Source organism: Nilaparvata lugens, chromosome 6 (genome assembly GCF_014356525.2).
Source record: "Nilaparvata lugens isolate BPH chromosome 6, ASM1435652v1, whole genome shotgun sequence".
Classification (NCBI taxonomy): Eukaryota; Metazoa; Arthropoda; class Insecta; order Hemiptera; family Delphacidae; genus Nilaparvata; species Nilaparvata lugens.
In genome coordinates, this window is record NC_052509.1 from 51,290,385 (window position 1) to 51,317,433 (window position 27,049).

The 27,049-nt window shown below is 34.4% G+C and overlaps 1 protein-coding gene across 2 annotated transcripts in view; it reads left to right on the top strand.

Annotated features, from left to right (window-relative positions):
* Positions 1–27,049, top strand: part of LOC111048409 (alpha-1,3-mannosyl-glycoprotein 4-beta-N-acetylglucosaminyltransferase B) — a 248,108-nt gene that overhangs the window by 165,877 nt on the left and 55,182 nt on the right. For both annotated transcript variants that reach the window (XM_039431140.1, XM_039431139.1), the window contains one exon: positions 13,245–13,382. In XM_039431140.1, the coding sequence (XP_039287074.1) occupies positions 13,280–13,382 (103 nt within the window). In that variant the 5' untranslated portion in view covers positions 13,245–13,279. The remainder of the gene's footprint in view (positions 1–13,244; positions 13,383–27,049) is intronic.

Here is a 27,049-nt window from a genome sequence, read left to right on the forward strand (position 1 = left end):
CACAGTTCAGTTACAAGAGAGTGAGAACACGCACATTGTTTGGTGGGAAAATGTAGCCAATATTAAGCCATATCACAGAATTTGAAATAAATATGATAAGAAATCAAGGAAAACATTATTATCAAACCGATTACTAACCTTCCTTAATAAATTTAATATTGGTATAGGACCTCGTGGCAACAATCCAATGTTTTAATTCCTTCCAGCCGTTAGAAGCCTGCAATAAGGAAAAGAACAATTTTTAAATATGTAATTAAATTATATACATCAGATAAAAAAGGACACAAGCGGGGATAATAAAATTAAAATTTGTTAATTACCTTTTTAAGAGAAAAAATTGAGCAGTTAGGTTAGTTATGAAAGTCGATAGCAAATTCTGATGTAACATGTAGCACTATGAATTGTAGAACAGCGACCAGCTGACCAAAGCCACCCAAATCAAATGAATGTAATGTCTGTTGAACATATGTTTATAAAAAGAAGTACTGTACCCAAAGAGTTATTTATTATTGTTATTTATTATATTTATTAATGTCGATATATTTATTTATATGTTTTATATTTATTACTTTTAATTATGCCACGTTTGTTACCTGAAAAGACTTAAAGTGAATACCAGCTACCAAAACCAAAGAGCCATTAGCAAAAGAAAGTATTGTACCTGATGTATAGAAAATTATTTATATTAAGACCTAAGAAATACTATAAGATATAAGCCCAGAAGTTTATGAATCGAAATTATTGTCTAAAAGGAATCATTTATGAGAATTATGAAATGTGTGTAGTTAAGTTGGCGGCCCTGCAAGCGGCGAATTTAAAAATTACTATGTTTTAAGTGTTGTCAGGAGGAGTACGTTTAGAAGTTTATATTTATGATATTTTATGTGTGTTGAGGAGGAGAATTTGTTATTGTATTTGATAAAGGTATAAAGGAGATGCAGCAAATATGTCTGCGAACTGTGATAGAAGTATGAGAGTATAATTTATAAATAAAGTATAGTGTATATCGATGTATTGAAGGGTGGGTTTTCATTAAAAACATTGTGATTCTCAAATATTTTGAATTCAAACCCAGGGGCGCGTGTAACATATTAAATCTGGGTAGATAAAAAGCCCTAACAGAAATAGTAATAGGTCTAAAAATAAAGTAATTGGCTAATATCGCCAAGCAGATAATAACAAGATTAGATAGCATCAGCTTGTTCTGGCTAAATGGTACAAGAACCTAAAAAGGATTTGAAGGAAGTTTATTGCTCATAAATAGATTATTATATAAAATATTTGAAGATTGAGGTTATGTAGATGTATTCACGGATCGGTGACCTAGAGATCGATCAAACCGAAGAACGTAGAATCTGACCAAAACCCCTTGGCAGAGCTTTATTGCAATCGGATGGTGTGCAATGTGAAAAAACACCCGTCCACGTGGCTAATTATTAGGTAGCATGGAATTAATATTAATGTATAGAATATTAACTAGCATGCAAAGAGCATAAATAAAAAACCAAATAAAAATAATTTAATGTATTCAGGAAATAAGAGTTACCAGGCGCATGAATACCGAATAAAATTTGCATGCACCAATAGTAAAACGGCAGTTAATAGGCGGCAACTGTAGGCCAATTCAAAAATATTTATATATATTTATATAAATGTACTAGATTTTGTGTAAAAATTTGTGTAATCTATGTTATCGATATGGCTCGAATGCAAAGAAATTATTAATCATATAATCTAAGCAATATTTTGGCATTTTTTGTAAGATCTATTTGAATTTAATGGCGGAGGATTGGGATATTTAAATTTTATGCTAATTTGAAAGTCGGAAAGAGGATCTGTAAAACTTGAGAAGGAAGAACCAGCACTCGCCAGCCAGATGCCACCATAAGAGGACCCCAAATATTTTAGAGCGAAGTACCTTATTAATAATTTTGTAAAAATTAAAGTTAAAGTAAATTATTAAATTTCTTAAAAGACTTCGTGATGCTATTGTGAAGCAGAAGTCATTTTCATTTTAATTAAATTTATAACCCCTTGGAGGAGACGATTCCGGCTACCATATTCCCGGACCACATGGAGTTGGATCGACATCGGCGGCTTACAAGAAGATTTTCGACACGTGAGTGATTAAATTTGAATTAGTGATGGGCGCCCTAGTGCTTCGAATTAATCTGATGATCAAAGCTAGCTCGCCGAAAGGGTTATTATAAATTGAGAAATTAATAAGAGTAATACTTGCGCAAGTAAAAATTAGTATTAAAGGTATTTAATTGAAAGAAAAATATAGATCAATATTTTAGAAATTTCTATTTAATCAAAGAAGTACGAAATCTAGGCTATTAAAACATATGCATATAATATTTAATTTTTTGCAATACAATTTGCGATAATTTATCATAGTTCTAATTCACTAGATGAATGGCTCTACCTATTCCGTCAGGTGCCGAATCTTGCACCCTGAGATAAAAATATATATTCGATACAAATAAATCTACTAAATACTAGAGATTTTAATATATATATATATTTGGATTATTAGTGGCTAATTTATCAAGCTGATCTTAGAGCACATATTTTTGATTGAATTATCCAAGTCGACAAGTATTAGCAAGTGCATGTCGCAGCTACATGCAAAAGAATGCATATGATTTTTAGATAAAGGCACATGGTAATGATTCGTGCCATAAATCTAGAATATAAAGTTTAGCCTGTGATATTTTATTGATTTCAAATATTGTTCTATTTTTATATTATATTTTTTATCGCTCTATATATATTTTTTGCCTCGATTGATCTTTGCATTATTTGTGTAATATATGTATGAAACTTTCATGGTGTGCAATTTATTTTTTATTCCTCAACTCTATAGTATAAGTATCATTTACATATATATTTATTATCTATTGAATTACAAGAGTTATAGGAGAAGCCCATATCTAGGCCTATCAAGATTTTTTTGAGACTGAATACTATTAGAAAACCACGACCTAATTATATCAAATCTCATGCTTTACCGACTGATGCCAAGCAGGAGGCTAATCGTTATTTAAATATAAAGAATAACGTGACAACATTTGTGGAATAAATTATATTAGTTTTTCCTGTTAGAAAATCTTATTTGTTTTTCTCTCTCAAAATTTGTTATCACTCTTTTGTTTTTTGCAGTGATATGACATAGTTTTTTCTTGTCATCAACTCAATTTTGTATTGTGTTATTTTTAGTATTTATTTTGAATCGATATTTTTTGTGACTGCCACCAGCGGTCAAATTTTCTTTTGCTGGTGGTGCCTGAAACAATTTTTAGTTTTTTAGTTCTCGGTAGTTAATTTCTTTTATTTTCTTGTAATAAGTGTTGATTTATTAATCTTTGATTTGTTACGTTGTTAAATTTTGGCAATAAAGAATTGAATTTCATCTCTTGGCATCCTTACCATTGTGGAACAATGAACAGCAATTTCACGTCTGCACTTGTGATTGACACTTGCGGTTGACGGATACCCCAGACTAGTATGTCATTGTTATAGCAAGAATATGAACGCGCCATCATCCGCGATACATAAATCATCGGAATCAGGCGATTTTTTGTGAAGCTTGAGCAGCGCGAGTCGGAACATTCGGCGCGGTGTGGTGATAAATCGGCAGAAAGACGCAGTTTGTAGGAATTGAATTGGAGGGTAGCAGCAATATCTCATGAATATTGATACCTGTCACTGGCACCGTCTTTCATTTTAGGCCTTTGCTTCCGCCACCATCGTTCCAAGTTGCCATCGAATGTGCATTGGGTCCGCTGGAAGCCTGTACCTAGGGGTGATGCTGTCTGGAGGGGGTTGGTGGAGGAGGCCCTATCGCTTCCAATTACTCTACTTTGCAGATAAATCGCCTCGCTACAAATTGGACTCCCTCTACTATCAGCGCTCTCAATTTCCTACGCTCACTCTCAAAAACTCACATCCTCTCTCTCCGTCCAAATTACTCTTTTCCTCACTAACATTCACTGTTTTTCTCTGTGTTCCTCTTCTCCTTATAAACCCCTCTAACTCCTTCCATCTCAGTTATTTAATGAAAATTGTCGAAACAGGATATTTCTGAAAACATCCCAGTGTTTTTATTGATTCTAGTCGACGGCTTGGCATTTCTCTTAATGTTTAAATGTTTATACGTTGCGCATTTACGGCGAAACGCGGTAATATATTTCAATGAAATTTGACAGGAATGTTCCTTTTTTAATTGCGCGTCGACGTATATACAAGGTTTTTGGAAAATTTGCATTTCAAGGATAATAGGAAAAGGAAAAAGGAGCCTCCTTCATACGCCAATATTGGAGTAAAAATCAGATTATAGAATTATTCTCCATAAATCAGCTGACAAGTGATTACACACACACAGATGTGTGGAGAAGCCAGTCTATTGCTGTATTTCCATAAGGTCTATAGTTTCAATCAGGTACTTGTGGATGAGAATACTGCGTGAGGTCTACTGTTCACAGAACTACTAGTTATGGATAGATATCACAACATCTCACCAACAACAGTATCTGAAGCGGTTAATTATTTCATGCCCTTATTCCCCTCATATGTTATACTTACTCCTCACGGATTTCCCTTCTCCCTCTAAAGATATGTTAATTTAATCATGCTCCATCTCTTTTTCTCTGTGAAGACACCATTATTCTATTTGTTAGTTTTTGATTTTCATTGATTCTCATACAAAATTCAATAATATCGTCTGTTCTCTATTTATCGACATACAGTGCCTCCTCACTTTAAAGCTCTGTCTTACTCCTGTACATCAACTTACTTCATTAATTTATTGCATGCTCCGCTTGATCTGTTGTAATTTCGAATCAACAGCCGAACATCCAACATACACTCATATTTTTTTCATTATTTATTCATAATTGCATCACTTATAAATTCATATTTCTATGAGAGGTGGATTATTATTTGAAAATATTGTGAAATAATGTACAGAATTACTGTTTTAACAAACCTGAAATGCTAAAGACTAATGACCATCGATGAAATTTATTGAAAATTTTCCAAGAATCTGAAGTAGTTTGAAAGGTGAGAACGAAACTAGGCGAGGTTCAGCTTTTGAAGGAAGGATACGTTAATTAATCGAGAGAAAGGACAGAAAGCCGAGAGAAGAAATAATGAGAAAAATTATATTGAAGAGAGAGAGAGAGTATGAAGAAGAGCGGATGATTGTTGAAGGGATGAATAAATTGGAAGTAGTAGGATAGAAGAAATTGAGAGAAAGATCTGGTGAAGAAGTTAGGGAAATAATGGTGAAGAGAGAGATGAAATAATGCAGGAGAGGAGAGAAAGGAGATGTGCGACACCCGATGAAGTGCCATTCGTCGACCATGCAAACTTGATTGAGATCATTTTTCATGCCACCTCTTTCTCCCTCTCATTCTTGCCTTTATTAAAATTCCGTTCATCGAAGGCGTATTGTGCAATAATCGATCATACCTCTTACATGCATTAATACGATGGATGCTTCGGTTGTAGTACATACTAGACTGGATGGGATGGTGTAAAATTATTATGTGAAATTCATTAGAGACATGAACGGGATCATTATTTTCTAGAGGTATTTGTTAATGACATCAATGTAAAGGTGAATCGCGTCATTTTCATTCTCAACTAATGAGTAAAACGCTTCAAAACATCCAAAGATGTCAAGTTTGTGTAGTATAGGGGAAATTCCTCCCATCAATGTATTCCACATTCTGGAATACGAACGCAAATTTCATATTCCAGAATTTTTACATGAATTTCAAATGAGCTATCAACACTATTAATAGTTTTTTTGGTGGAAGGATTTAGATTATTATATTTAGAAGTATCGAATGATTGAAATCTAATTGATTTTGAATTTCCCATGAAATGAAATGAAAATGAAAAATATTGAATCTTTAATTTCATTTTCATTTTATTTCATGGGAAATTCAAAATCAATTAGACTTCAATCATTCGATATTTCCAAATATAATAATCTTTCCATGTTCAATTATTCCTCAATGTGGCAATTCTATTAAAGTAATATCGATATCCACCACATATGGATGGATGGATATTCACTGTATTCCTTTTGATACTTTCTATTTAACATGATATTTCTGGTTGAAAATAGTACTTCTTGTTTGTTGGTATTTTGCATTGGGATATTTTCACATCTTTAAGATTTTAATTGTTCATTTATCTGAATGTATTGCTTATTTTTGTGCTCTCAGTAAATAGTATAATTGAAAAAGATCGACTTCTTTCGAATAGGCCTATTGCGAAGTGATCATAAAGATATATTATGTGCTAATATGTTACTGTATCGAGTTCTTGGGTTGTTAGAAAACTTTGTCATAACTTGGAAAAAATTTCTCTGATAATACTGAGATCATGGGAGTCGTACTCACATTACTCAGAACTGTATAATGAGACCTCCCATTCTAATTATCATGGAATAGTTGAGTAAGCTTTAACAAACAACATAAATCTGAAGAAAATGTTCTCCAAAAAAGTGTTTTATAGGTCAAGAGATATTTATGTCGAGAAAAATCGCAGTAGTTAGTTCACTGAGGAAACAGGCGAGTGCTTTTTCAGACAAAAGAGATCTCAGCGATTTCTCTCGGAAATAATGGACAAAAAAGTCGGAAATAAAATTCTGCTCGAAATCAGCCAGAGAATGGAACGGGGATGCTGTATGCATTGAGTAAACGTTAGACGGCACTGTTCTATTGGATTTTCCCCTCTGCAGAGTGACTTTGTTCCTGTTACAATAGAAACTCTATCAACTCAGTTGAGGCAACTGGAAAACAGAATGCTGGGAATAACTCAATCAGTTCTAAATGAAATATCCGAATCAATGGACTTACTTGTGAAGGCCCAATGCTATTTACTGGATACTTATTGTTTAGACCTTCTTTGAAGTATTCACTGTCGCTTTAACACAACATGCAGACAATCAAAAGCAAAACCAATCCTTAATTCAAAACAAATATTATAACCAACATAAACCCAACAGGGACGTGGCTTGACAACTTCAGGTGAATGATCGATATCAAAGTTGGTTGCTTCTTAGAAATGGAAATCAATCTTCTCGATTTACGAGAGAGGAAATTATTGTATTGGAACTTTAGGATAGATCGAGTTTCGATTAATATACTAATTTCATGTTTTGATGGAAGTTGTAAGCCGCCAGGAATATTGAGACCGTCAAACTGAGTTAAAAGTTTTATTCATTCATCATAGCAAGTTTTGGAGCATTTTACTCTTGGAAGTATTTAAATTTTCTATATCACTCATTGCATTCTGAACTTTTTCTAGCATGGCGCTTCGGTTTGTGAGTTGATGAAGAATTCGAACAAATCTTATTACTTATTCAATCTCTCAATAATTGTCAATCGAAATATCCAATCTAAATTTTTACAAGTTATTACAACAGTTGCAAGAGAAACAATCAGTTTTTTGTTCTAAAAAGATAGGTAACCTACATGATTATGTCGATTTCAAAAAATATAACCTACATAATCATGTCGAAGAGGTTCCAGAATAGGTTTTGATATTCACTCTAGTTCCCTTTATCATTCATTACTAAGAACATTTGCATGATCAAATTGTTTTTGTTTGTGAGTTTCATAAATCAGAAGGCATTTTTGATAAACTTTATTTAATTTTCCAGTTCAACCTAAAAAGATGAAAGCTAAAAAAAGACGAAATTTCTCTTTCATTGAAAATATCTGAGATTTAGAAGCACGTATCTTATGACTCATACTCTAAACTAATACAGTTGAACACTCTTCATGTTATATTAAGAGATGCATAAATAAGTTCTTCAATGAAGAATGTAAAGAAGAGTCTCCTCCAAAATTCATATCATTCTATGAGTGAAGAAGAAAGGAATTTTGTCAGTTATGCAAATGGAATCGTCATTCTGGTCAGCTGAACATCTTTCATTCCTTCCATTGCACAATTCCTTCACAGTGACAAACCGAGCAGTGAGAAGCTGGTATCTTTATCTTGTTAGGTCCACCCGCACCCCCGCCCCGAGGAGGAAATGTCTTGCTATCTGAAATCTGCCTTCTGCCTGTCCGCTTGTCTGCCAACTTAATGGCGCGGCTCTTGTCTTCTCGTCTGTCGGGAAAACCCGGAAAACTCTCCTCTCTCTGCTCTGTACTCTGGTTCCAGGAGAAAAGGACTCAGGAATCAGGAATGGAAACAGGAATAAGGAATGGATGGAGAGGAAGAGGAGAGCCTGTTACCAAGACAACGGCCTCAGAACAATTCAGTAAACAAGAGTTGATACATCTCTCGAAGTGTTCGACATTTATCCCTTCTTTTTTCATTTCCTCCAGATGCAACGGAAGTCTCTGTTAATGAATGTGGAGTAGAATGAACAATGAGTGGGAGAATCGATTGCTGGAGCTTACGGTGGTACAGTTCAGCTGGAGCTGAATTTCATTTGAGTGGGATTCAATATCCTGTTGTTCCTTTCCCAATCATTCATGATGAGTTGAAATTTTTAGACAATTTCTATCTAAATTTGGGAAAGGAACAGTTTTGGGCTTTAAGCCTGTTGTTCTTTTCCCAATAATTGATAATTGAGAATTATATTGTATGTATCGATGTATAAATAAATTAATCTATAAAAATGATATTGTATCTATGAATGTATAAATAAATAAATATAGTGTATTTTTTATCTGGGTGGTTTGTTTCCAGTACGTGAAACAAACACTTCATAACTTCATGAGCCAAATGACATCATGAACTCAAACCAAATGAACTCATGGCAACAAATTTTCAAGCTGAATGTCTAGAAAATTTGATTCCATTCAGAATAAGATGAGAAATTCAAAAAATATCTGGTGTCATTGAACTAATACTTGTATATCAAAATTCAAATGCTTCATAATCTCATTCGAATTAACCTTTCAATTAAAATCTCTCTAATCTTGAATCTGTTGCCATTGTGAACCCTGTATCAGCTATGATCCATTATTTAATGGAAACAATGATGTTATCTGCAAGTCCAGATTCAAATTGATCCTACAAAACTTATAAAGCAAAATCTGAATGCTTCATAATTTCATTTGAACTAACTCTTCAATAATATCTCTCGACTTTTGAATCTGTTGCTGTTGTCAACACTCTATCAACTTTGATCCGTTATACCAATGGAACCAATGATGTTATCTGGCAGTCCAGATTGAAATTGATCCTTCATTATTTTGCTTTTGGGTCGTTTCCAAGTAATTCGAATCATTTGATAGTGATGGGCACGTAATCTTTTGTTTCATTCATGATGGATTCCGAGAATAATTCAACTGTTGAATTGAGAGGTGGATAGCTAATTCCTGTGGATTGTAATCCTATATGGATCCTAATCCGATTATACAGTTCTGTGCAAGTGCAACTATTAGGGCTGCAAAGCAAATGAGCTCAGATTCGCAGAATTTTAGTCGTTGAACTCGAGGATCAGCAAAACCAGAGATGCATTTCACTTGAATGAGGTTACTGGAAACTCACCAAAATTAAAGGGTTTAATTGCCGGAAAAATTCTGTCGAGCGGAAGTTGGAGGCCTTTCTTTATTCAGTTTTTTGCATTTTTGTTAGCCGCTGGTGAAGCCGAGGTTGGATCACAACCTATGATAAATTAAAAAAATTGCCTCGAGAGGGTTGAAAAATGTTTATTTTCAAGGTAGTGTGTTCCATCAATCAATCAATCATCAATCATATTCTTACGGGTTTGATTCATCAGTATCATCAATTCTTGGAAACAAATATACAAATTTAGAAATTGACGTGTTTCCTTAATATTTTCAACTAGGTAAAGAGTCCCTTCACCTTCCTATTTTTGAACGGCTGCATTTCATTATTGAGTTCACTGAATAAATATATTAGTATGAATATAGGATACAGTTTTCATCTATAAAAATATGACTATTGATTACTGCACCTTTTTTGTAACACTCAATTCATACATGAACTCAGGTATGACAGTGGAAATTCATGTATTCAGGTATACAGAATTCGAAGTAGCTAATGTATGTAGGTTGACAGAAGACTTCGATCATATTCCAGGATATTATCAAGAGACTGGCGTAAATGTCAGTTCTTATTTTGTCTCGTCTTATCCAAGTTACCTCATATTGGGATCGTTATTTCTTAACGATGTCATGGAGATGTTCAGTCACGATATCACTTGAGTTCCGAGACTCGTTAACTTTACGTTCTATCATATAAATATCATTTAATATCCCGGCAGAAAGGTCGAATGTCAAGTTCCTTCTTAATTCCAAATTGGCATTGGAATTTTCAACGTTTCCTTACTCTCTTTGCAGAAATCATTAGTTTTCAGTAGACTATCTTTTCCGATGAAAAAAAATACTTATTGCAATTTCAAATTCCCGAGTCATGAGTTTTTCTTTAGAACGTTACAACAAATTCTTACTCCTTGTTTTATTTCTCTCCATCCATCTCATTCTTTAGATGATCCTTATTTGATGAATTGATCGCCTACCCTAGTCATTTTTAACACAGCATGTTCTACAGTACCAACGTTTTTTGTCATTTTCCTATTTGTTTTGTAACTGGTCTATGTTTCAGAAACAATCTCTCTTGATATGAAATGATTTTTTAGGAGAATTAAGATATTAGTTTCGCCCTTGTTTCCTCTTTCAATCCTGTCGGAATTTTCTTATGAGCTGCTGATGTCGATCCAACTCCTGGTGGTCCTGGATTATTGTAGCCGGAGTCGTCTCTTCCAAGGGGTTACAAAATTATTTAAAAATGACTTTTGCTTTATAAGAGCATCACAAAGTCTTATAAGAAATTTAGTAATTCAATTTAACTTTAAATTATTACAAGATATAGCAAGGTATTACACTCTATAATTTTTAGTGACCTCTCATGGTGGCAGTTGGCAGGCGAGTCTGGTTCTCGTTTCTCAATTTTACAATTTTCATTTCTGATTTCTAAATTTGCATAAAATTTGAATGTTCTATGCCTCTGCCATTCAAGGCTCAAATAGACCGTACTAAAATATTAAATTATTACTTATGTTATATATTAATAATTTCTTTGCCTTCGGGCCATATCCAAAACATAGACTATACAACAATTTTTTATAAATTCTATTATTTGTAGAAATATATACAAATATTTTTGAATCGGCTCACTATTGCCGCCTATCAATTGCCACTATTTGATTGGTGCATGCAAATTATTACAGTATTCATGCGCCCAGTAACCTCCTACTTCCTTAATACATTTAATTATTTTTGTTGGGGTTTTTAATATGCTCTTTACATGCTAAGTAATTTTTTATAGGTTATTAGTTGTTTCATACATCACAATAATTAGCCACGTGAGACCTTTAGTTCCTCAAATTGCATACTGTTTTGCCACAATAAATTTCTGCCAAGGTGTTTGGTCAGATTCTACGTTGTATGGCTCGGTCGATCGTTAGGTCGCCGATCAGTAAATATTTATGCCTAACCTCAATTTTCAATATTTTATATAATATTATATATTAGCAAAATTTATTTCCATTCCTCTTAGGCTGTTGTACAGTTTAGCCAGGACGTCTGATATTATCTAATCTTTACGTTATCTCTTTGGCGATATTAGCCAATTACTTCACTTAGACCTATAAATATTTCAGCTAGGGATTTTTATTTATCAATCCAAATTAAATATGTTACAATGATGAATTGATCGCCTACCCTAGTCATTTTTAACACAGCATGTTCTACAGTACCAACGTTTTTTGTCATTTTCCTATTTGTTTTGTAACTGGTCTATGTTTCAGAAACAATCTCTCTTGATATGAAATGATTTTTTAGGAGAATTAAGATATTAGTTTCGCCCTTGTTTCCTCTTTCAATTCTGTAGAAATGTTTTTGCATGAATCCTCGAAAGGTAGTAGGTATCAGCAAACATGTTTTTAGTTTCTCATGATACAAATTGTAAATGTAGTATAGTAACCGAATTTGATTGATATTAACTGTAAGCTGTCGAAACGAACTGAATGAAAACGACTTGAGATTGTGAAAACCAAGGATTCATTAAAACAATTGAGGTATTGGTTTCGATTGTTGAACTATCATCGAACTTGAACTTTGAACATCCAGCAGCAAGATAAGTAGTGCGATTGAAGCCCCATGATTAGCCACCAGATTTTGACCAATTCGAACAATTGACCAATCGAGCTCTGTCATTGGCCAAGACAAGACACGCCTACGGTATTCCAAATTTGGGCATGTGAACCTTTGAACAACAACAAATAACGAAATACTAAGCAACTAACAAAACCAATTAGAAAATATGAGTGAGAATGAAAGAATGACAGCTATTAAAGCCAGTTAACACAATGCCCAAAATACAAAAAACAACAACAAAGGTAGAAGAATATAGTAACCGAATTTGAATCATTTACCCTGATAGCAATCAAAATTACCTTTCTAACTGATTGACTTATACTATTTCTGATTAGTTGTGAAGGTGATATTGTGATACTATTATTCATACTGAATAGTGAATATATCTAGTCTTTTTATTCAGTAATTGACTTATGACGAAGATTTAAGATTTCGTATCAATTAACATTGCTTTTTTTATTCTATTAATGTAAGGACTATGTCCGAACTTTGATATTAATTTATCTAGTTATCGATTTTATATTAGGACGTATGATTTTTTACCGTCCTCATAATTTCTATAAGATTAAACGGAACTTGACAAACGTAATCTGATTGACATCATCTGTTTAATCCAATAGAATATTAATATGATATATAATATAGAATATATCAATAGATTATGATATCTAGAATAGAATATTCTATTGGATTAAACAGATGGTGACAATCAGATGATGTTTGTCAAGTTCAGTTTAATCTGATAGAAATCATGAGGACTATAAAAAGTCATACGTCCTAAAATCGATTTGTGTGTAACTAGATTAATTTAGATCATTCAAGTTCGGACACAGTAAATTCCGTTCTTATAATTTTTTTAAGAAATGAAAAACATCGTACGAACAACAATCGATGTGTGAGCAGCTTAACTGATCATCAAGCAATCAGATTTAATGCTAATTGATTTGATTTGAATGTTCGATTATGAGGATAGTCTGAACTTGAATGACCCACACTGTTGGCAATCGGAATGCTTACTGACTTACTGCATAGATTAGTGTTATATTAATGATTGATTGGTGGTGCATTGGTTGTGTGTTGTAGGGGGGACTAGCACTAGCAGCTGGTTGCGGGTGGGGATGGCAATGAGCCTGGTGTCACCCCTTCGCAGGCGTCACGTGCTCTTCGGCTTGTTGCTTGTCTTTCTCCCCTGCAGCCTCTTCATCATCGTCTCTGGACCAGGTCAGTCTCATTCTCATTATAACAGTCATAATATCATTAATACAAGTGGATCCTAAGTATGCATTTATCACAATGATAGTAGGCTAAATAGTTAGAATTTGTCACTCACTTGAAAATGGCATTAATATGTTGAAACATGTTGTAGATGAAACTTTTTAAAAAAAGTACTAAGATTTTTAATTTCCAGTCATAAAAGTAGCTCTCACCAAAAAGTTGATATAGTGAGGTCCACGTTATAATGGCAGTGTTTGATTAGCAATGATATTGCTATCCTTGTCTATCATTCAACAAAGCGGATAGCGTTATCCCTTTCTCGCTTTGCTCTGTTGCCAGATCGTCTTTTAACAATGTAGAATTAATAATTAACTGACAAAAAAATTCATTTTAATTATGAAAATTCATTATTAAATTATTGGAAAATATAATTTCATGCTTAATGAGATATAATTGATTATTTTAAACGAGAATGAACAGTTAATATTACATCAATAAACCTGTATCAGTTACCGTCTATAGAAGGCATTGACAAGACAGAGGATCGGCAACGTCGTTCTTCTATCTTTCTCCACAGCCATTATAATGTGGACCTCACTATAGTTAGAATTAAGTATGCTTTTATTGGTATTCTTTATTTTAATCACAGAAAATTATAATTCCATTCACCTCGACATTCCGAAAACAAAAAATCATATCCGGCTTAAAAAAACAATATTCTAGGAGAATGAGTACTTTATTACTTCAACGTATGAGACAAATTGAAAAGAGACTAAGGCCCAATTGCTGAAAAGCCTATTAAATTTCAATCATGATTAGATGCCACGAGCACCAATCAGAGAAGACTTCCCTGATTGGTTCGCGTAATTACGGTTGAAATTTAACAGGCCTTGTGAAACCGAGTTTATTAGTTGATAATCACGCTTCACTATTGATTATTCGGCTATTGAAGTAATGCAATAGTCATTGAGCACTAGAGTGTGGAAGTACCAACTGGTACAGTCCAAAACTGTTCTTCCCCGAATTTTTAACTAAGGAGCAGAAACCGAACTAAACGTTAGTTAAAACTTTAACTGTTTTTAGTTTGTGAATTCAAACTCAAACCAATAGTACTATAGTGAGGTCCACGCTATAATGACAGTATTTGATCAACTTTGGTTTCACTATCCTTGTCTATCATTCGATATAGCCGGTGGTACTATCCTTTTCTAGGTCCACAACGATGCCAATTATGTTTTTGATAGTGTAGAAATATAATTAATTAATGCAGAGAATCGGCATCGTTATTCTTCTATCTTCATCTACTGCCATTATAACGTGGACCTCACTATAGTATACAGAATGTAGTTACAATGAATGTCTTGTAGAGAATGATCCTCTTCATGAAAATCTGCATAATTTGGTATGTTTGGTTCAATTGATGTAGCACACCACTTTGCTCATTCACATCTCATGAGAATTTTAATTCATTCAACGTGACTTCAGATTTAATTTCCAGAATCTTTAATTCCAGGAAGAAACACCTGGCCACCTTTTGCTTTTGTATGAGAAGATAAATTTAGAGAAGGTTCTCCGTCCTAGACTCTAGCATAATTAGAAAAAAGTTCATGAAAAAGGAAAATATGAAATGTTGCCTTCAAGGTGCGCAAATTGAAGTAGTTTTTCTGGCTTCTGCTGTTCCAACAATAATTTGTCATCATGAGAAATGCTCGTTTCTTCTTCAAAAACTAATTTTTCTAGCTAGCTGTTTGCTTTGCTGAAAAAATCTTCTATTCCCGTCATTTATTGCTGGAGGGAAAACTCACTTGTTTCGTTTGTTATAATTCAAACTTGAATACAGCATTTTAATATTTGATTAAACCCTCAAGCTATTCTATTTGTCTCCAATTAGTGTACTTCTTCAGAGAGACAACTCAAGGAACACTTGAGGCTAAAGAATGGAGAAACTCTTCTTTTATCCCTTTTTCAAACAGAGTACTTTTGTTCTTTCATAAAATCCTTCCATATCTCCTTTGCTTTAGCATCTGTTTCTTTCTTACAGCTTTCAACTTCTTCTACGTACTGTTATTTGTTCTTAACCTCACCCTTTTGATCATGGGAACCAAATATGAAAGACAGGACCTATCATCTTTAACATATTCTTATGGACTAGAGAATATATTTAATGTGTGTAAAGTTGAAGCATAATATATCACATTTAAATATGAAATTGAAAAACAATTCTTTTATAACATTAACTGTGAATATTCTTTACTTTCACATGTTAATCCATATTGCAGATAAAGTTTGTCGTTGATACAGTAACATAAACCCATATTATTGCATCAATTGAAAAAAGAACCGCACGAATAGGCCTATTCTCAATCGTATATTTCCCTATTCTATGATCCTGTCATAGGATCAAATTCTACACTAATGCTCGTTTTCTCTTCAAATTTTGCCTGATCATGCTTGTTTAGATTTCTTCATATCTTCCAAAATCGCATTTTTCCTATCCTATATCTCTACTCAACCCCGTTTCTCTTCTACAATTTTTGTGACAGTCTTCCAAGTACGTTCTAGATACCCATTATCGTTTTTAAAGTGCAATATGAACAACGTTTTGGCCTACTAAAATTACATTATGCTAATGTATTAGTGATGATAATGTGCTGATACGGATTGAGTGCATCTTGAAAATGTACAAGTGGATGATATAATGCTTGGCTGTGAAAATCACTAATGGATTCAGTCTTATCACTTATCAGTAACAGCTTTATCAAAGTGTTCCTCCTACGTTTTCGAGGCTCGCCTCATTTTTCATCGGCCTTAGTGAAGATTTCTATTGTCAAGATCTGTGCCACCCATTATCCCTTCATCATCTCATCATGCAGTCGAGTTGGTTGGAGGTGAAAATTATGCGGGCGCGCGTGCTCGCGCGTTTGAGTGAGTCAGATTCGTGCATTTGACAGACAAACAAACACACACACACACAGTCACACTCAACTGAATCCCAATTGAAACGTCAGTACGCGCTCTGCTGAAGCGTCTTTGCCATTGAACATGAAAAATAGACGTCGATCTGAATACAAGCACTCAGATCACCACCATTCGGAGCTCGGCTAGAAGCTTCTTCGTTCTTTGGCTGCTGCTTTGCTGCTCTATGGCTGCGAATGGAGGCGTGAGAATCGTCATTCACAATAGATTCCCGATTGCAGATTCGATAAATTTACAACCAAGCTCAGATTGAATGGAGTTCCATGCTCTAATTACTTTTTTGTATGTAAATTGATTACACATTGAATTGAATTGATATTTAAATAAATATCAATGATAATCTGCTACAATATTCAGGGCGGGATAGCCGGATTTAGCAAATTATCCCTGGGGATTTTCACCCATAGGCTCAAGCCTTCTGGCATGTTTAGTGGAAAAAGCATGCATTCAAAAATTTTCGTATGGAAGGAACAAGGGTAACACCAACATTTTATATGCTCATAAGTTTCTCCAAGTTCTCAATTTTTTGTTCCTTAGCAGCAGCTCCACTGTTTAAAAGATTTTGATCAAAGTAATAATTAAAGTGTTAAAATGAGTTTGAAGCTCAGAAAAAACAAGTTAGCTCACAACACCCATTCTGTGTTCTCGGTAAAATGAATAAGAATCACCAGCGTTGCCCATTAAATTTCAGATGAACCCAGTTTTGGAGGCTTTCGAAAAGTCTCATCAGTTTGACACTTTGACATTTTCTCAAAGCAGGTCGTTCGGGGTTGTTCCCTGCTCCGGTTGATCGAATTCATGCAAATCACCCCCTGTTAATGAAAAATCTTCTTCTTTCTTCAACCTCACTTGATAGAATTTCGTGCAAATTAGGTAAACTAATACTCTACATTGTTCCTTCAGGAAAATGAAATCAACCTTGTCTTTGAACGAAGACAATGTGAATGAGGAAGGAAATCTGTGAAAGGGGATGGAAAACAGGCAGTAAAACGTGATCCGATATTAGAAATTGAGGTTGAATGAAGAGAATAAGAGCCAATTTCCATAGCGGATTGTTTTCAGGAACCAGTAAAGTGTGGATGTCGTCAAGCGCAAATTGACTTCTTCACAGTTCGTGTTTTTTCTTCTGTGTTACTCCAATATTTATTAGATTCACTCAAGCATAAAATAATCTTCTTTCCCCCAATATTTTTTCAAAATATTCTATACTACGCTGTTATCAAAGATAAATCCAACAAGAATTTTATACATAAAATATTATTACCTCAGCTATTACAAATTAAAACAATAATTCTCCTTATTATTGATTGATTATTTATTGATCAATTCTTCTTTTTTATAATATAAAAAAGTTAATATGCTTTGAAAAGCATAGTTAACCTCTACTGTAATTTATACCGTCTCTACGTATCAAATGCATGTGAAAAGTTGTGTTTGCTTCATAATTTTCTGGAAGTAACCAATGGAACATTTTAGTAATTTTCTTGGAATAAAATCCCAATGTTTGCATTTTGGCTATATTCATCGATAGTACAAGAATTCAAGTCGTTCGATATGTTCAATATGTTCAATAGATAGACAGGTTTCAATTATTACTATTTAAAGCTTATTAATCTATATCATGAGTAACCTCTAAAAAATTTTCCTCGTGAGTGTATTCAACAGCAGATAAAAGCATAGACTAACTACACATTTAGTAGTTAGATCTGTGATAAAAGCAATCGAATTCGATCATCAATCTCCTAATGATGATGCTTTAAAGTATTGTTGAGTTGAGACATTGTATACATGTAAATAAGCTTGTTGCCAGTGGACACGTGTGTGTGTGTGTGTTCATTGAAGCTGATACGATGATGAATTGCCGGCAAATTTGAATTAGACAAGTTAGGAGAGAGAAAGGAAATCGGAGAGAGAATGAGTGTGATGTGGGGTCAATAATTGAAAGGGCAATTGAGGCCCACTTGAGGCAGACGTACTTGTAAATAAGTTGAAGTGGGACAAGTAATGTGAGAGAGAGGGAGAAGTAGCGGGAGAGAATATTTGAAGAGGAATTGCCGTGCTTTTGATGAGCTGCATCGCCAGTCTTGTTGAAAATCCGGAAGGCTGTCTACTCACCACCTCCGTCACCCACCCCCTACCCTACGCCCTCAACACATCCCTGTTCTAGCTCTGACGTAATCCTCTACTAAGCCGATTTCAAAATATGGAATTAACCCTGTGCCTTTCGAGTTGGAAAATCTTGCGCTAGAAAATTCTCAAAGGAGTTGAGCGTTCATCATACACATGTCAGGCTGCCCGTCTCTCCCTCTGTTAATACTCTCTCACTCTCTTCTATCTCCAGAGTTCTCTGAGAGAGGGAGTAAATCGAGTTTGGATCACTTTTGACACTCAACTCGTGCTTGTTGAGACGAAAGAGATTGAAAGCCTTTCACCTTGCCGGGGCTCTTTGACCACCGGTCTCACATTACCCTTGGTGTCATCAAATGCAACTTTTTCCAGAGGTGACTGTGGTGTAGTTAAAACCCAGAATTACCACACTAATCTCATCAAATCACGTTTACTCTCTATTTTATTGTGAAATTGTATTTCAACATCTTCTCATGGTCCTCTCATCTTCAAGGATATGGCATTAGCTTGTTTCCGCTCACAGCATAATTATTCATCGTTGAACATAATTCTCATTACATTTAGTGTAAAATTGTATGTATAATTCTCAAAAACTGTTTTCGGCTGCCCTCTCTTGACTACAATAAAAAAATCCATTCATCTAGCGATTCATATAAAAGAGATCTGAAGAAGCTTTTCCAACTTGCTCTTTCCAATAGTACAGTTTACTTGTTACTGATCAGTATAGTTCCAATAATTCTGAATAATTTTCTCTCTCATCAAATTAGAAAACACAATAAATCACTTTGAGGTTCTTTTTTGATTCAGCTCTCAAAAGCGCTGTTTGAATCAAGAAAACTAGAAATGAGGACATGGCAAAATTGTAATTTCCAGAGATAATGTCAATATCTATTGATACAAGACGGTTTGTTGAGAATAATTATTATTCTGACTTTATAATATAGAAAAATTAGTGTTATTTGGAGATGTAAATATTATGACTGAATAAGTATTGTCCTATTAATATTTTTTTCTGATCTCATATTTATTGATACAAGAAGATTCAAGGAAAGTTGTTGAAAATAAATTCAAAAACTCATGTAATTTTTCAATCTGATCTCATATTTATTGATACAAGAAGATCCGAGATGAGTTGTTGAAAATAAATTCAACTTCAAACAAAAATATAAACGTGACTTGAATGTGTTGAAATATCCATCACTAGTATGAAAGTGAAGAAAGGTCAATGAGTAGATCAATAATAATTGAAATAATGGAAGGAGATGGGTGAAGCATGTAGCTTGTTGAACGTTGAAGCGAAGGGGGGCCGGAACAGTGTTACGAAGTTGCAGATTATGCATGTGAAATGATAGTCTCATGTTAGAACAAACCCCTCGAGACAACACCTCTCCACTCCCAGTGCTGCTCATGAACCAAGCTTCAGCTAGGCTTCACAATAACATTGTTAGAATATTGTGATTCCCTATTATCCTGTACAATCCTCAATGGAGTTGTATGAATTAACTTTTCTCAAGCTGGAGTCAATTTTTGTTGGCATGAATTGGATTAGAGTTGTTCTATTTCAAGCTTGTCTCATTTTCTCCACCTTTCTACTACTCCTCCTGTATCATTTCATTCCCCCTCTTCTATTCTTAATTATCTCTTCTTTTCTCATAAGAAAAATCTTTCCTCCCTCGACTATAAGAAAACTCATGTAATCGTCATCATCAGCATACAATTCTTTACTTGTCTTTTTTCTCTAGGGCTCCTTTTAATATAAATAAAATAAAAATATAAATCTTAGTACCCTTTTAAATTATTTTATCACAACATGTTTCGGACATTAATGCCATTTTCAAGATTGACTCATTTTCATTACTTGAAAATGGCATTAATGTCCCAAACATGATGTGATAAAATAATTTAAAAGGGTACTAAGATTTATATTTTCATTGTATTTACTTTTCTCCTTTTCTCCTTACGTTGTTCTTCAAATTCTTCCAACTTTTTCCTATCCTCGTGCATTGTTATTTTCTCCAATTCTCTGATGTCTTCAGTCAGTGGACACAGTTTTCTTCAAACAATTCAAATCAAGTTTTATCCAATGACATAATATTACTAACATAACAAATCAATCACATTACACAATAGTTTACATTATAGGGCATTGAATACAATACTGTGTGATTAAACACCTACACAAGATAATGCATAGTCTCTTGGTCCTAGTACAATATTTTCGCTATTATGCAGCAAATATTATGTCATAGAGGTTCTATTTTGCACACAAAAAAATAGATATTTTCACTCTAGTTCATCATCTAATAAACAGGAACCTATTTCCTCTTGAAATCCTTGGATTTTTCGTCCATCACATCCAGTTTGTACTTTTATGGAATCATAAAGAGCTCCATTGTTTTCAATTATTAATTTTCTGGCAGCAGCCCGGTCGTAACAATCAGAGAAATGACAAGTCATGCTTGCAAATTATTTATGAGCACAGCTACAGTGCGCTGCAACATAAAAGTGAATTTTGGAATTGAAAGCGCCAGCCACTCCGCAAGTAGAGACGAGATTCAATAATTAATTTTTCAATCACAGTTGCCCTGTTATGTTGTGACTATGTGATTTTTAGGACAGCGATAGCTCACAATGCAAAGCCGGTTGCAATTTCGCGGCTGTGTAACTCGCACGTCACTTTCGAATATTTCATGTATCATTCCGGCTTGACATCTCGTTTCTGGTCCAATATTATTAACGTTTCACTACACTGCTAGCTCCAGCATCTAGCATTCACTGATATAACAATACCGTATGCGTAAGGTGAAGAATAGTAAACTTCTTTATTCCCAAATCAATAGGAGATCCCAAAACAATGTTTTACCTCGCCATATTATTATCATTGTACGATAAACATTAAGGAGCTAATATTCATACTATTCCAGGTTTGTCCATAGAATAGAATATTTTCATTGATCGAAAAATATATAACGTATTCATGATCTTATCATAAGAACCGTTCGGGCACTAAAAACACGTTCATATCTGCAGTGAATCTGTGAACTTTATTGGTAAAAATGTTTGATATTTTGAAACTTCTTTATTGTCCCATAAGTTGACATAACATGATTAATTTACAAAATAATTATATTATCCTTCAGAAACAATAAAGCCCAAATGCATATTACATGTTTGAGAAACTAAATAAATGAATTTAAAACAAAATAATAGCTGAAAAAAACCTCAACTTCCGCCCTTGAGAAATAAATACAAACTACAATAAAAAACTACCTTCCAAAACATCTCTCAATACAACACTTATACACGAAGTGTATTCAGAATTTATTCAGTATGTGAACAGGATCGGATTTTGCAATTTGGTGTCACTAGCCTCAATAGTTTTTCCGTTTTGACTCTAGTTAAAGTTACTCTCCTAGAACATAATTATACAAATCTATAGCAGGCCTAATATGTTAATTACTCGTACACCATATCACGTTGCAACTTAATAAGTATGGTGATTTTATGAATGTACTGGTTTGTTCACTTTGAGAATTCTAGAGAAAAATAATTCTAGCAGAGAAAGGTCAACTCAAGATACCAAAAAATATGGGAGTGGCTGTGCCAAAGTAAGCGACGACCCAAATTCAACGAGCAGTCTCATTGGACAATGACGTGAATGTGGCTTTCTCAAGCTGCTTGCTCCCTATTGGTAGTGAGCTCTGAGCCGTGAATGTGAAATGTCGGCAATTCAACCCATTCACCAATCAGATGGCTCCGTGGTTTTGGAGGCGTGGACTTTTAAATCAGTGACTCCTATGACTACATCGATTTCATTTTTCCCCTTAGAAGTGTATTCAATGATAAGAATGCAATGAAACGGTTTTTGTTTGTAGAATATTCTGTTAACTATATACAGAGAGTGTAATTCTCATTTTGTAAATTTATTCAATAATAAATATTCATTTGTTGAATAATAAAATGGTCAGCAATATTCTGCTCGGATGCTAATTTCTACCTGAAAAATCAGAGGCAATTATTTTCAACTGACACCGGGCAAACTTTTTTTGCAGAGTTTGTAAAGTTTTTCTCTGAGGAGATGATGATTCAACAAAGTCTAGCCAGAGAGAATTCAGGAAAAGTGCTGTGAATTTATAAAACGTTAAAAGAGCACCAGTACGTCAACAGCAGGTTCGTTTTTTAGAATAGTCTCTCGGCGTTTTCTTTGACATTCCCAAATTCAAGCTTCATTCTCTCTTGATATGACTTTATTTAAAGTACTCCATCACTACCATGGGAATTTCAATGTGTCAATAAAAATGCATACTGCAATGTCTTTGTGAATTTCGAAAAATGTTAATGAATAGAGAAATTGTTACACATCTAATCTTCTGATTCAAACTTACATGCTTACATGTTTTTCTATTCAACTAGCACTTTAATAACAGCCTAACAGTCATAGAAGATCAATTTTCAGTGACATCTGAAAAATCCTATTTCTTATGCGGCACCCCTCACTGTTGGATACACTCATGAAAAAATTAATAGTAACCATTAAAAAATCGGTAACGAATGAATTCTCCCAGTTTTTGCTTTCAGTCTGTTAATAAAACTTCCCATTTCTGGGAGATGTGACAGTTGTCGATGAATGCTTTTTCAGTAGGTAACATGTGCTTCCCAGCAACCACTATCACTACCGAAACACAAGAGCGTATCCTTTTAAGGCGAAGTGACAAGAATGTAATTAAAACAGCCCTTTTCCAGAACGCTTCCGCTGAGGATGAGGAAGAGAGGAGGAGGAGGAGGAGCAGCAATATTGCTGTTTGGCAATATCGCTAATGGATTTGAACAGGCAGCAAGTGCGAGGAAAATACGGTTTTTGGTCGCTTTCCTTGTCCCTGCACTTTCCGGTCCCTTATTGTCCCGGTTCGTAATGACAAACCTATCTGTTTGCGTTCACTAAGAAGTGGGAAAACATATTTTACACGCTAAAGATGATAATGTAACATTGTTGTTGAAAATATGTGGGGACCAAAACACCTGTCCTCTTGATATTCTTAGATAGCTCATGTTTATTTCATTCTCTCCTTTCTTTAACAATATCCAAAAGTCTTGAAACAGTTTTTACTTGTAACAAAATTTAATAAGTCTTGCAAAAACCTTTACCATCTTTCGTGAATCATAGATGATATTTTCAATCAATCTCGTAGTTCATATTAATAGAATCATGCAACATATGTGATGTTACTGTAATTCCCAGTTTCCCCTTTGCTTTTTGGTAGCTCAATATTGCTTTACTCATGTTATTGCTTGAATTTGTAATGGAATACATTTTTCGGCTTTCCAATCTCACTTTTCTAAAGAGCAGTGAGAGCTCACTCGTTGCTAGCTTCTGTAATTAGTAGAAAATTTAAATTTCATTTCAGTGTTGAGTGCTATTTCGTTCAAGTTTGAAATTTCTCAATTCAGTTTGAGGCTTGCTAATTTCTATGGAATTGAAAAATGGGTGCTGTACCGGATACTCTTGAGAAGTAATTCACTTTTATTAGTTGGAATATTTTCATCTCTGTCTCATGACATTATTCAAGTCCCTACGAATTGAAATAATCCATTGAATAATTAGCTAAATGAAAACTCATGCAACGTCTAAAATTGTATTGATATTTGCAATTGGATTTCACAAGTTGTTCGAATTCGTCGAACCGCTGTTGGAAGACGAAGCTGTCTTTATTCAATAATATTGATCAGAACCTTAACCACAACTCCATAGAAGTTATGTACTCCGTAGAAGGCCGACTCTATACTGCATTCAAGCCATAATAATATGATTTTATAAAATGAAAATTGATAACTTCTCGAAATATTGTCTGATTACAATAATTATGCCTAGAAATTGGTAACAAGTCTTCGTGATGGGAGAATACATTCATTTTCGTAATCCATTTTTCCTCTGTGAGCTTCTTACCCCAAGCAAGAAATAGCTCAACTCCATCTGTGTTTCTAACCATTGAACTTTGACCTGAATGAAAGATGTATCAAGTTCCCCAGTTTGTAACATCAATTTAGATAAAGTTGATTTAGAAGCTTCGATAATTCCCGCTCAACTAATTTTGTTAATACATGATTCTACAAATTTGAAACTTAGGTGTACAATGGGGAATGGTACAACAATCACAGTACACAATACTGTACGCTGTTGAGTTGGCAAATCTGCATTGAACAAACTGAACAGAACCGCACTACAATATGAACTCAAATATCTCCCTAATGGATATAGATGACATTGCGTAAAAACAATGCACAAACATTGCGTCCTGTTAATTACCCTACCATTCGTTCGACAATAGAAGTCCACCTGAAAATTTCAGTACATACAATGATGACAAGCGTTTTCTGTGAACAATTTATGACTTTCCAGAATCGAGTATCGGTGTGACAATGGAGAAATTCAGTGAGTTGCCAGCCAATTCTCATATATGTTTGTTGATCAAAAGCCGGAGCTGCGTCGACAGTAATGAGTGTTTGTTTTGTCGACACATATATACAGTTGCAGCCAGATTTCTGTAAAGCCATGACAAGAAGAGAGATGGATGCTGAGGGCTGAGGACGGCTGCTTTAATCGCCCGAACACAAAGCGTGCACACTGAAGCCATTATTCGCCGACGCGACGTCACCGTCTGTGTGCAAAGTCCACTCAGCTTTGCTTTGACGCACTAAATTACCAGCGAATATGGCTGGGCTTCACCCGAATCACTCACTGTTTGTTGAGCCCCCAACGCTGAGTGATTGGTCAACCATTCTTCGATCCACCTGCTTTGTTTGCTCGGCTTCAGAAATTAAGTCCTTTGATTACACTCTACCTAGCTCTTGTGATTAGAACCTGCACTCTTGATGTTTTGAACGAGTTTACATGTGTTTTTCATCCCATTAGCACACTTCGAACGATTATTCTTGTTCTAGCAAGAGCTACTGAATGATGTTATGGTAGTTTTCAACTGCTTTTTAATACATTAGCTCCCTTAGCATCCATTCTTTTGGATGCAGCGTGATTTTGTCTCAGCAGATTTGAAGTCAAGTGAGTCTTACCAATAACTTGACAAAATCCAATTGTGGAAGATGTGTGGAGTCGTTGATTTTCAAGTTGATGTATGAAGTTAAACATATTTTATTTCGTTCGTTTTCTAATTACTATATGAAGTAAAGTCTATCGAAATCAAATAGAGTTCATTAAAATTATCCTTCTAAATTTAAAACTTAGTTTTTTTTATTTTGGACGAAAAATTGGACTTTAAATCTTGGAAGTGGATTGTTACCTATCTTCGGATGATTACATTTTATAACATTTGTTAATTTTCAATTTATTTCACTTCATGGATTTGAAGAGCAGTTTTGGGCTGAGCCTGTTGCTCTCTCGCAGTTATATCTATAAGATTTGTAACTATTGTATTTATAAATTAATAAATATTTCCATTCTCGAAGTGATGCAATCAGTCATTCCTGTAGTCGATACAATAAAAAATAAAAGTCATTGTAAAAAACTAACGTGATAGCGTTCCCATTAGAAATTTTCATGATCATGATGAATTCTCAGTGAACAATGTATCTCCAAAATATAGATTTCGGTTCGTTCATGACACTAATTATCAGCTTAATTTTGAAATCAACTGAAATTGAGAGAATTTTATTATTGGCATGTGAAAAAGGATGAGCCGTGGCAGATGGTGAGTCTGTCGAATTTTCGATACGAACAACGTGGCCTAATAAAAAAAAGCAAACGATTTAATAACGGGAATATGATAGTAACTGGTTAAAGGTTTCGTTCGTGCTCCGTTCGAAAATCGTGACCCTGTTGGTGGACATCAATCCAGCCTACATACGGCGCCAGAAAAAATATGGGGCGATGGTGGAATTCATGAACAGGAAAATATCGGATAAGAGTGCACTGACCGTTTGTTTATTGTGATAAATCGCTATTTCGGACGCCTCCTCGCTATCGGCCGCCTAAAAATTGTCTGCTTTTCAATAGCCGATTGGGAACCATTGAATTTCGATTTGTTGTCGTCTGTATACAGGAGGCCGTTCAAACATTATGGCTGCCAGTGGGCCGATAATTCGATCGTCTCGTATCACTGCTTTCCAATTCTGTGCAGATTGATGAGAAAACTCTGCGCGATTATTGCTTGTTGATTAATTATTCCCTGCTCTTTTATTTGTAGCTTATTCTTTCTAGCTAATTCAAATCATACGGCTGAAAATACAATGCTGTGATTGGTTCTTTGTCAATCTAATTTTTTCAAATATTAATCGCTTTTTGATGATGTTATCGATTGGGATTTGATAGCTTTGTTTTCTCGCGTTCTCCATATTGATATTTATGTTCAACGAATGCTTAGGAAAAGTGTGCTATCTTGAAAGATTTTGAATATTACGCCCGAAACTGGAGAATCTTTTTGATTTTAGCATTTTCACTAAAAAAAAGAGCCGAATGTCGAAAATTCTGGTCACAGATTAAGCTAAGGGCTATGGATAGTGCTGGGAGGGTTTTGAGATCAATCCAGTGTTACGTCCAAATACGAAAAATTTCAACAGTT